Source organism: Podarcis muralis, chromosome 1 (genome assembly GCF_964188315.1).
Source record: "Podarcis muralis chromosome 1, rPodMur119.hap1.1, whole genome shotgun sequence".
Lineage (NCBI taxonomy): Eukaryota > Metazoa > Chordata > Lepidosauria > Squamata > Lacertidae > Podarcis > Podarcis muralis.
The window spans coordinates 134,166,441-134,179,092 of NC_135655.1; the positions used below are offsets into that span (position 1 = coordinate 134,166,441).

At 42.8% G+C, this 12,652-nt stretch overlaps 1 protein-coding gene across 3 annotated transcripts in view; it reads left to right on the forward strand.

Annotated features, from left to right (window-relative positions):
- BARD1 (BRCA1 associated RING domain 1) overlaps window positions 1–12,652 on the forward strand; it is a 73,219-nt gene that overhangs the window by 1,934 nt on the left and 58,633 nt on the right. The window contains exons 2-3 of one of the 3 annotated variants that reach the window (XM_028704629.2): window positions 3,488–3,544; window positions 12,293–12,438. In XM_028704629.2, the coding sequence (XP_028560462.2) occupies window positions 3,488–3,544; window positions 12,293–12,438 (203 nt within the window). The remainder of the gene's footprint in view (window positions 1–3,487; window positions 3,545–12,292; window positions 12,439–12,652) is intronic. The other 2 variants (XM_077919339.1, XM_077919333.1) reach the window with 2 other exon arrangements.

The following is a 12,652-nucleotide window of genomic DNA, read 5'->3' on the forward strand; positions in this document are numbered from 1 at the left end:
CGTATCGCAGAACACAAGAATGCCGTCAAAAAAGAAGAAAAAACTTCCTCTCTCTTCCAACACATGAAAGAAACAGGACACGAAATTAATTTTGCAGATTCCAAATTGCTCTCTAACATGGAACATCACCACAAGAGAATAATCATGGAAGCCATCGAGATAGAGAAACACCCTCACAACATGAACAAGCGTGACGACACATCCCGCTTGCCAGACATCTGGAAATTAGCCCTCCCCACAAAAACTGACACCAGATCCAGAGGCACACAGAACGCCATCACCAATCAACCACACCAGACCCAAACCCAGACCCTCTCCACAGATAAATTACAGACACCATCCAGTAGCCAAACCATGGTGGCACCTCCGGATGCTGCACCCCCCTGCAATCCCTACACAGATCTGGCTGGCACAGGCCACAAAACCACAGCTCGCCCCTATACACGAAGCCAAGCCAGAGCACAACTAAATGTAGTACACCCATCTTCTCAGAAAAACTCTTCACAAAGTTCAAGAGGTCAAGACACAAAGGCTTTAGCAACTAATCCACACCTAATGACCCACCTAAGTGGTACTCAGGATATCACTCAAGAAATCACTCAAGATATCCCTCAAGCAATTAAGGAACAAAAGAAGAAAAGGCACACTAGCCTGGGAACTTCCTCTCTGCCCAGAACATTGGAGGCTATACACCATACCTCCTCTACAGTATTTATAGGAACTCAAACACTGAGATCCTGCTCTGTTCCAGTAACAAGAAGCCGAAAGCACCAGCCTGAAGATGACGAGTGAGACCTCGTCGAAACGTCGCCTAGACACCCCAACTTTTACACGGGAAGATACCCGAGGACACCAAAACCTGCATATATATATATATATGCTTTCGTAGATTTTCACGGGTACAGGAATGCAGGTTTTGGTGTCCTCGGGTGTCTTCCCGTGTAAAAGTTGGGGTGTCTAGGCGACGTTTCGACGAGGTCTCACTCGTCATCTTCAGGCTGGTGCTTTCGGCTTCTTGTTACTGGAACAGAGCAGGATCTCAGTGTTTGAGTTCCTATAAATACTGTTGAGGGGTGTGGTGTATAGCCTCCAATGTTCGAAACGTCGCCTAGACACCCCAACTTTTACACGGGAAGACACCCGAGGACACCAAAAACCTGCATATATATATATATATATACACACACACACACACACACACACGTATGGGGGTAAAAGCCTCAGCGCCTAGGACTTGCCGATCGAAAGGTCGGCGGTTTGAATCCCCGCGGCAGGGTGAGCTCCCGTTGCTCGGTCCCTGCGCCTGCCAACCTAGCAGTTCGAACGCACATCAAAGTGCAAGTAGATAAATAGGTACCGCTCCGGTGGGAAGGTAAACAGCGTTCCGTGTGCGGCTCTGGCTCGCCAGAGCAGCGATGTCACGCTGGCCACGTGACCCGGAAGTGTCTCCGGACAGCGCTGGCCCCTGGCCTCTTAAGTGAGATGGGTGCACAACCCTAGAGTCTGTCAAGACTGGCCCGTATGGGCAGGGGTACCTTTACCTTTATATATATATATATATATATATATATATATATATATATATATGCTTTCGTAGATTTTCACGGGTACTGGAATGCAGGTTTTGGTGTCCTCGGGTATCTTCCCGTGTAAAAGTTGGGGTGTCTAGGCGACGTTTCGACGAGGTCTCACTCGTCATCTTCAGGCTGGTGCTTTCGGCTTCTTGTTACTGGAACAGAGCAGGATCTCAGTGTTTGAGTTCCTATAAATACTGTTGAGGGGTGTGGTGTATAGCCTCCAATGTTCGAATATATCCCTCAAGCAATTAAGGAACAAAAGAAGAAAAGGCACACTAGCCTGGGAACTTCCTCTCTGCCCAGAACATAGGAGGCCACACCTCCTCAACAGTATTTATAGGAACTCAAACACTGAGATCCTGCTCTGTTCCAGTAACAAGAAGCCGAAAGCACCAGCCTGAAGATGACGAGTGAGACCTCGTCGAAACGTCGCCTAGACACCCCAACTTTTACACGGGAAGATACCCGAGGACACCAAAACCTGCATATATAGTATATGTATATATATAAGTTGACTCTTCTATATACATATTCTGTATACATATTCTGTATAGATATGTATATGTGTGTGCTTAAATATATACGGTGTGTGTTTATTATTATTATATCACAGGAGGGTTTGCAGTATAAAAACACAAAAATATAAAGCATAATAACAAAGAAAAACAACCACCCCCACAGCATTATGTGTGTGTGTGTGTGTGTGTAAAAATACATATGCTTATATGTATGTGCCCCTGCGCACGTCCTGCGGGGGGTGCAGGGTGGGGGAGAAGGGTGCTTCTTCATGCCCAGTGTGACCACCTTAGTTCAAACCACTCTTGAAAGATTCCTGCTGTCTCCCCCCATTTATTCTTGCCCTCCTTCACCAGCTCACCCCAAGTCTCCTCTGTTTTGAATTGTAAGTCTCTTGGGGCAGGGACCTGTCAAACACTTTCCTCATAAAGGTGCTGTGTTGTTATTGCTATTTATTATGTATTAAATTTGTCGGTTGCTTTTATCTTGCCCAAAGCAAGCCAAAACAACTTAAAATCAAAAGCAACCCCTCCTCCATGGATATATTCAAATCAAGAACGAGAAGAAAAAGCACAATACATTAAAAACATCCCACCCACTTCTAAAGGCCGCAGATAATTAAAAGCGCTCTCTAGGGAGAGCATTCCACAAACAGGGAGCCATCACAGAAAAGGCCCCTTCTCATATGGTGGTGGTGATGATGGTAAAGCTAGCTTGTGTGTAATAAATCAAGTTGGACATATATCATCACCATTACAGATGTATTTATACTCTGCCTTTCCCCCTTTACAGATAAAATAATAACATAATTGCTGTATAATGAGCCAGTCTATCTTAGGGTTGCCTTATTTCAAAAAGGGAAAACCAGGACACTCTGAAAGTTGAGTTGTTGTTCCATTGACTTGCCTAAGATCCCGGACAAAGCACCACATTTCAGAAATTCCCCCCGGACGTCATTTCTGTGAAATCCCAGTAATATCCGGGACGTATGGCAGCCCTAGTCTATCTAGCCTGCTTCTGTCTGCTGCGAGTGGCCGCTTCCCTCTGGGTACAACAACAACAATTATTATAATAATACTTTTCCTCAGCTACTCTGGGCGGGTTACTAAGTCAAAGGCTTTCCCCAGCCCTGCTTCCTGAAGTTCTTTTACTTGGAGATGCCAAGAATCGAACCTGGGACCTTTGCGTTCAAAGCTTGAGCTCTAATTCTAAGCCTTCCTTTAATATTTGTCCTGTTACCATGGGAAAATCAGAAGGGGGAATGGAAAGGCAGAGGTAAAGCAACGCCACAAAACAAATAAAAAGCTATAGGCTTTGTACCAGAACTTTATTAGGAATTATGTGATTCTGATAATTAGGACAGGAACTTAATATATATATACTTTCCTTGACAGTAGGGACATTTTGAAGAAACCTGTGAACATAGGAGGCTGTGAACATGTCTTATGCCTGTAAGTAATTCCACATTATGCTGTGGTGCAATAACTCCTCTTCTGGCTTATTGATGAATGTTGAAGATCCTTTCTTCTTCAGTATGCTTTTAGTCATAGAATCATAGAGTTTGAAGGGTCCTGCAATGCAGGAATCTCAAGTAAAGCATCCATGACAGATGGCCATCCAGCCTCTGCTTTCTGTGTTCTTGCTTCTGTTTTAAAATGATCTGCTCTTCTGTCTTTGGTATTTTTTGTTTCTTTGTCACATGGTGTTTATTGCTTATTTTAAGCTTTTATAAACCACACTGTTTTAAAAAGTGGGATAATTGTACAGGAAACATCAATTCACCCTACTTAGGAGTTAATATTTGGAGTCTGCTAGGCTCAGTAATGAGTGTTGGATGAGTGTTTTACATTAGGTGCAATAGTTTGCTGTTGACTAATGAATTATATATATTTGTGGTTGCCTGTGAAGTTGGGCCACTTTCAGACCAAAATAATTGACATGTTTGTTTTAAGAGCTGTTCTGGGTTGTGTAAAAACATGCATACTTTTAAAGCAATACAGGCTGATCCAATAATGAAAAACCACTCCAACTTCTCTTGGATAAGGCTTGATTGGTAATTTTAATTGATCATTTTCTTGCTTAGCTTCAGTCAGGGTTTAGGCATAGTTTTGGCACATGAACCGCCTAGGTCACCACGTACAGTGACCTCTGTTGATTCTCCTTGATTTTTCACCAGCTTTCAATACCCACAACCTCCTATAGAGGCTGCCCAAAGTGGATCTAGGTTCACGGTTTTGAGATGGTTTCCGCCCTATTCGGATGGCCATTTCCAGAGAGTGGTGCTTGGGTGAAGCAGTGGGGTTTCACAGAGGCCAGGCTTCGTATTGTTTAGCATCTGTATGAAATGGCTGAGTGAGATCATGCAGAGATTTGGAGTGTGTTATCAATGTGCAGATGACATGCAGCTTTTTTTCTCCTTTACATTTTCAGGTGTGGCAATGGATGTGCTAGACTGGTGTCTGCCTGTGGACTAAATAAGAGCCAATAAACCGAGGCTCAGTCCAGCAGAGGCTAAGGCACTGTTACTGGGCAGTTCCTTAGACCTGATGGGTGGGACACAACCTTTTCTAGAAACAGTTGCACTCCTCCCTAATGGGGCAGGTGCACAGCTTGGGGGGGCACTTCTGGATCTATTGCTGTGGTTGGAGGCACATGTGGCCTTGAAATTCTGGTTCATGTGGCCTTGAAATTCTGGTTCATTTTAAAAAATGGTTTTGCCCTACATGGCTTAAGACCCCGTAAAGATTGTCTCAAACCACAGGAACCAGCCCAGACGCTGTGGTTTTCATCAGGGTGTGAGTGAGGTGAGGAGTGTGGCTGCATGGGAATAGACCTTTTCAGTGGTGGCACCCCATCTATGGAATGCTATCGCCAGAGAAACATTCATGGTGCCATCAGTGTCAATTTTTAGGTGCGAGGCTTAGATATTTATATTTACCCAGGCTCTTTGATGTTAAGTTAGCTTCTCCTGTGGTGGAGCAGGTTAGGACTTGTCTTTTTCATTATATTGCTTTGTCTTCATTTTACAAATTTTGTATTGTGAGCCACTTTACATTTGGCTTTTAGCTGATTTTATTTTGATGCTTTGACACATTTCTTTTTTTGTATAAAGTGACTAAGAAATGTAATTAGAATAACTGACTGCCTTATATTACTTTATCTGATCAGTACAGCAAGATGTTTCCCTACCTTACTTAATTGATCTCAAGCAGACACATTTCTTGTTTCATGCAAAGTAATGATCTTCTCTACTGGGCAGTTTTGTAAAATACCAAGCTTCAATGCAGCCTGCCAGCCAAGAATAGCATAACTTAAGCTCCTGCTTTTGCTGCCTGCCTAGAACTGGCAAGCAAATTGCATTGATCTTAATAATAATAATTTTATTATTTGGAGCCTGCCCATCTGACTGGGTTGCCCCAGCTGCTCTGAGCGGCTTCCAACATAAATAAAAATATAATAAAACATTAAACATTAAAAAACTTCCCTATACAGGGCTGCCTTCAGATGTCTTCTAAAGGTTATATAATTGCTTATCTCCTTGACATCTGATGAGAGGGCGTTCCACAGCGTGGGTGCCACTCAGTGTTCAAAACTCCCATTGTTTTTTGGCAGGGAATTTCATTAGCGCAAGCAGTTTCTGAGCCTAGTATTGCGCCTAATACTTCACATTAAAACTTTAGAGTGGAAGAGAAGGAGGACCTTTCTTTGCCTCCCCACTTCCAGCTACTCTCTGAAGTCTGGAGAAGAGACCCTCTTAAGAACATTAGGTGGGTGGACAGGGGAAGGACTAGACCATGTGAAAAATGAACATAATATTTTAGCTGCAGTGCATTTTCAGCTTTGTATTATTGTTATAAAAAAGCGTGCATAGACATTCCGTTGTTGCGCCCATAACCTAGGTTTAAGGTGCCATTTAGCTCCTAGCTTTCATATCTCAGTTTCTAACACTGGTGCCACTGCCAAGAAGGCCCTCTGCCTGGTTTCCTGTAACTTCACTTCTCACATGTTATCCTTATTTTGGTGGACCACAGGTTGTGCAGGCCTGCTCTGTGTAGCTGCTTGCTGTAAAACTACTTAATTTGTATCCCTCCCTTATCTGTAGATCTTAGGGTGGTTCACAACATCTAGCCATGTAAAGGGATAGTTTTTGATAGTAACCTTTGGTAGTGGATCCTTGTTCATTTAACCTCTTGCCCATACAATAAAAACCCAAACATCTTATGTCATTTGATTTTTGTGGGGATTCTTTAAAGGTAATGTGTAATATATTTATCTGAAAATTATGGTATCTGTTGCATCATCAGCCATAGTCAAAACAAAAAAAATTCCTTCCAGTAGCACCTTAAAGACCAACTAAGTTAGTTCTTGGTATGAGCTTTCGTGTGCATGCACACTTCTTCAGATACACTGAAACAGAAGTTGCCAGATCCTTCTATATAGTGAGAAGGTGGGGAGGGGTATTACTCAGAAGGGTGGTGGGAATGGGTGATTGGCAGATAGCTGTGATGAGCCTGTTGACGACTCTTAACGACTGCAGTAGGTCTTACAGGAAAAAGCAAGGGGTGAGAAGGTGAAAAATGGCTTTGTCGTGTATAATGAGATAAGAATCCAATGTCTTTGTTCAGGCCAGGTCTCTCCATGGTTTTAAGTTTGGTAATGAGTTGCAATTCAGCAGCTTCTCTTTTCAGTCTATTTCTGAAATTCCTTTGTAGTAAAACAGCTACTTTGCAGTGAAGGAACAGGCAAAAACTGAAAGTAAACAAGTAGATCTAAATCACTGTGCTTGCTGTATGGTTTTTAAAGCCCAAATCATGCCTTGGAGCTTAAGCCGTATAGTTAGCACAAACTGTGGTTTAGTGTGTTGTCTGAAAATTGAGCTTATGTGGCCTGTGTGTTTCTTCTGTTTATCTTATTTTGCCATTTCTGCCCATCACAGTGTTAGATCCCCCTTAATAGAAAGCTGTAGCTATGGAGACTTTTAAAAGAAACAGCAGTAAGATGCATTTTTATTGTTGTTTAAATGAGCCTCCAGAACTAGTAAACTAAAAGGTTGCAATTAAACATTGTCTATAAGACACCTGGCAACATTTATCATCACATCATTTGTGGAAAGGTTCCAAAGTGACTCCAGCTGCTGCAGCATCTTTTTGGCCTTATTGGTAAAGTAGGAGAGGATACCTTTACAATGTCCTTAAACTGGTGTGGGTTTGTAAGCGTTGCTGGTTCCATAAGTGGCACAGCAGTGGGCTGCATTATAAGTTTGCAAAGGCGTTATAGGTTTCCAAAGGCATGCAAACATAAGTGAATGCAGGGGAGTTTATATTCTGGGGTGATGGGATTGGGTTATGCAGCCCCACCCATGTGATTTATATCCTCTAGCTGCTGTGGTTGTCCCCCTTAAATTCTCTGACACGTTTCAACATATGTAAGCATGAAAAGTTATCATACTTTCAGGTGGGCCACTGAGCTATCTTGCCCAGGCTGGCAGCATCTCGCATTGAACTTGGGCAGGGGTTTTCTTCTCAGTCCTTCTACCTGGGACTCCTTTTAAATAGGAATCTCTGGGGACTAAATCTGTGAGAAGCATGCACACTGCCACTGAACTGTTTTCTCACTATTCTTGAGTTATTTTTAAATGCCTCTGGAAATAGTTCTAAAATATTCCACAGTGCTAGTTCCTTGAGACTCGTTAACTGAAGTTCTCTTGCCCCTTTCCATGTGATCCGCACCATACAAACTGCTTAATTCCTGCTTTCCTTCAGTTCCCCAATTCCCTTGGACTTATCACCTGATCTAACAGAATCTCCAGTGCCATTCATGGTTTAATTCCCCCACCTCCCCACCTAGTATTTACCTTTCCTGGAATGTCCCACCACAGTGGCTACTGCTTCCTTCTTCATTCACATCCCCTTGACTCACTTTGTACCTTTTCTCCTTCCTTTACTGCTTCTACCAAGGCTCCTTGTGTTGGAGACTTGAGTGAGGGAGAGAACAGAGTGTGCCATATGAGATGGCAGGAGGAGTGTGTCTTTTGTGGCCTAAATATTGTTGAAATTAGTCAAGTCGTAGAACTATAACATGCTTTCATAGATTTGCTCCAGTGACAAAGACCAGGATTAGGTAACTGGTATGGAGACAGATTACATTTTAAACTATTGTAATCCACTGCTGATAGGTGAAAATATCATGCAAATATAAATATTTGTGTGAATAATAGAAGACTGAGCAGTCGTCTTGGCTTTTATCCTTGGAATCCAAGGATATTGCCCAAGCAATAACAATTTAAATAGTATGGTGGTTTAAATGCTATCCAACTAACAAAATGGACTTGGATCCACAAAAGCTTATGCTATAATAAATTTGTTAGCCTCTAAGGTGCCATAGGACTCTCTGGGTTTTATGTTTTGCTTAAAATGAAATTAAACAATGGCACATGGAACCAATAAAGACTTGTGGGGGGAGGGAAGAAAGTTGATTTCTTCCCTGCTCCCTGGCATTGCATGACACTCCCAAGGGTTTCCCACTCTTCCAAGTGGCATTGCCAAAGGGCTGCACAGAAGTAAGTGAATATCTGTGTGTTGTTCCATTTATAATACAGGACAGAGAGTGCCTATACTTCAGTTAAAGTGTGCATGCTCTTGTAAGCTCTTGTAAAATCAAGCTCTTGTAAGGCATAGAAAGCTCCCTTGCACTTAAAGTTTTAGCATTGATCCATCTAGCTCAGAAGTATCTGCACCAAGTATAGGGAATATTTTTTCTGCCCCTTCAGGGCACACTGTGTTCAAGGCAACCTTCTGGGGGCCACTTTCCAGTGGACGGAGGAGCCAGAGGCAGAGAAGTGGGCTGATCAATAAATGTGAATTTTTTCTTTTTATAGTACACTAGTCTCATCACACTTGCACATTCATCTGCATCCTCTATCCAGGAAAGCAAAATGCATTATTGATGCTCAAGGGCAAAGTTTCAGCCAGGCAAAGACGCCCCAGAAGGGTTCATAGTGGGGCCAGTAGAGAGTGTGGCCCTGGGGAGACTCCTGAGGGCTGGATAGGCCCAGAGGACTGAGGTTTCCCCATTCCTAGTTTATACAGAGGAGCAGCGACCCTCCAGGGTTTCAGTCAGGCAGTTTTTCCTACCCCTACCTGCAGATTTCAGGGCTGAGCAACGGCTCTGTCCCAGTAGAGTCGCCAGTTTTGCCTTTGCTTTCTGATGGGGCTACTGAGGTGTGTGTAAAACAGCAAACTACCTGCTTAACACTATTCGCCAATTGATTTACTGGTGTATTAATCCTCACATGTCCACTAAAAGAAATCTAGATGGCTGAAGCAAGGGAGGTGATTTGGAACTGAGACGTATGGATATACAGTATTTCCCACTGTATGTGTCATGGAGACTCTTTCCAAATCCCAAGTATTGGCATTTAGCTGAAAGCAAAACTGTTGTCTGATCATCCCCAAGATAAATTTCTTAACCCGTAGTTTGGCTGTCTTCCTAAGGGAGAGACCAGCATCTGGAAAGAGTGGGGGAAGGAACTCCTGACCTCAAAAATCTCTTGTGAATCAGCAAACTAAGATCCATCATCCAGCCTTGCTTTAGAAGAGACTGATTTTCGTTCCCCAGGTGTCTTAAAGAAATGATTCTAGTGTGCTCTTCTCATGGTTGGAAGAAGGTTGCTTTGGAGAAAAGGCAGAAAAGGAGAAACTATAACAGTAACAGCAGCAACAAAAGCTCTTGTTATGCTGTTTCCTCTTATTGAATACAAATGATAGTCGAGTCTTCCACAGGAGTACGTCCTGAACACTGCTTAGGGTAGTTAAGTCAGCTGCAGTTAGTTTTCCAAGCCAAGTCAGCTGCAGGTCAGACCAAAATAGTTTTGCTGCGGCATAAACTGTTAATGTGCCTGGAGAGGGGCGGAAAGTAAGAGGTGACTGATGTATAAGAGGAGAAGTGTGTGGAAGCAACAAAACAGCAGCCGTTGGGTCATAAGGGGTCTCTGAGCACTGGGTAACCTTTTCTGAGGCTTGAACAAAGCTGGTCCCTGCAGCGCTGCAGTTTGGTCAAAGGTAACTTCTGAAAGCTGCCTATGGTTAGCATGCATGACATGCCACCTGAAATTTAGTGCATTCTGACATTTGAATATGCCCTTGAACATCGGTCTTTTAAAAATCACTGTAGTTGTACCAGCAGGCTCTAAGAGAGGTCATTTGTGTTGTCCAGACTTCCTCAAGAGGCAGGCCTTGCCCTGTAAAAAGAGAGGAAAATCCTGCTTAAATTCCAAATAAAAAGTGGATCTCTTGGGAAGCAGAAGGTGATAACTGCTGGTGCAGTTTGTTCTTTTTGCACTGTGGTCATTAGAAACTTTCTTTGGTGCAATTTTAACCCATTCTGTCTTGCTCTGTCCCCAGGTTTCAGGACAGTAGTTTTCTTCCATGTTTTTATGGATGTTTCAGCACTCTTTGTATTCTCTTCTGCCCATCTGCAGTGTCCTATAAGTTCAACATTTCCATTTCTTCAGTTTCCTCTTGTATATTATTTACTCTTTACTATTATTGTAGTTTTCTCTAGTCCTTTATTAGTGTATCTGTGTTGTTCTTGGACTTTGTCTAGCAGGACTGAACACCAATGTTCTTTATGTGCTGTTGTTGGTAGTACAGAATACAGCAAGATGTCCCTGAGATCTGACCAAATGTACTGAGTAGAATTTAACATATTGATATTGTTTGTTTTATTTTCTTCCATTTATACCCCACCTTCTTTCTTCTGTCATGGAACCCAAGGTGGCAAACCAAGTGGCCACTGATCCAGGCACTGACCAGACCCAGGCCTGTTTTGCAAGGTGTTTGACACATGTGCTTTTAGACCATATCCTGTGTCATCAGTTTTTGTGATTTCACTCCCACTCTGCCCCCCACAAATGGTTATTTCTCTGAGCCCAGGGATCCATTTGTGTGTCTATTAGTTGCTCCTTCTAGCTCACAACATGTATGAGTTATCCAGAACTTCAGACAGAAAGGAAAGGTAATTAATTCTCAAAAAATTGTATAGCTCAAAGATGAGGAATTTGTGCCCTCCAGATATTTCTGTCATCTTCCCTGACCACTGGCCGTAATAACTGGGTCTGACAGGAGTTGGTGTCCAATAATATATGGAGGGCCAAAGGTTAGCCATCCTGGTATAGAGCAAGATTTATTGCTAAGGCAAATATTTGATTGATTCTGATAGGTACTCACAAAACTGTTAGGCTATGATCAAGCCAAAATTAAGCACTTAAAGTCTCATGGAAGAGAATTAAGCAGGTGCTGAATGATTTCAGCAGGCGAATTAAGTGTTAATGAACTGGGCTTCCCTGCCAGCCAGCGGGCAGGCTGCTCCCTGAGCTGCTCCCTTTAAAGAGCGCATGGCTCTTGCGGGAGGTGGGGGAAGTGACAGAGCGAGGCTCCCTTTAAAGAGCCACACGGAGTGTGTGTGTGGCTCTTGGGGGCTTTTCCCCAAGGAGGGAGAAGGACTGCCCTTCTCCCTCCTCGGGGAAAAGCCTGCAAGCTCCATGCGGCTCGTGAATTCCCCCTCTAAAAACTAGGTGCGCCTTATGGTCAGGTGTGCCTTATAGAGCATAAAATATGGTAACTTGAAGCACATTTATCCCAAGGTATGACTGTATTATATTCTTGGGCACCATTCTTCTTGGATGCTTGGTAGAGTTGTAATGCTTAAAGCCTACTTCAAACCAGGAATTATCACCCTAATTTGTATTTGACCCTTAACCATGTTTGGGTATCCATACTTTAACATTTTAACTATGATTAAGTCTTATATTTTCATAGGGCCATTGTCACAGGCTGGATAATCTGTATGTTCAAATCACTGCTTTCATAATTTATCGCAACCTGTTATTTAGTCAGATTTTATTAGGCTCTTTTAGCTATTGGGCTCTTACTAGCTGGAAAGATGTGGTTTTCGCTGGTTTATAACTTATTCCAAATGTCTGCTATCTTGTCCAGCATTACAGACAAAATGTAAATAATTCAATTATTTATTAAATTTATATGCTGCCCTCCCTACCAGAGGAGCTCAGGGTGGCAATGATTGCCTTGCTTTGCCGTATTAGTACTTCAGTACTTACATAAGACTTCTCTTAAGCCACCTATCTTGAAATGATGCCAGTACTCTGTGTGAAAATGTTTTTGCTTATATCTGATTTGCAGAAATTGTGTGGGTGACAGCAGTGGAACAGCTTGCCCAGTGTGTCACGTGCCAGCCATGGTACAAGATGTGAAAGTAAACAGGCAGCTGGACAACATTGTCAAACTGCACAGCAAACTGCAGAGTTTGTGGGGCAGGGACTTATCAGGTAAGTGGAAGGATGGCTGTTTAAAGCATGTGGGGCAGACACATTTCTGAAATGCTATTAAATGTGAGATCTGGACATTTTATAGCAAAGTATGAACCTCATCCTCCTGAAATCCACTGAGATCTTCGTTAGAATAAAGGGTAAAGGCTAATGCAGCATTTATACCTGCAGTTCACTAGAATCTCTGTTGAATTTAGATGAAAATGTCACATTT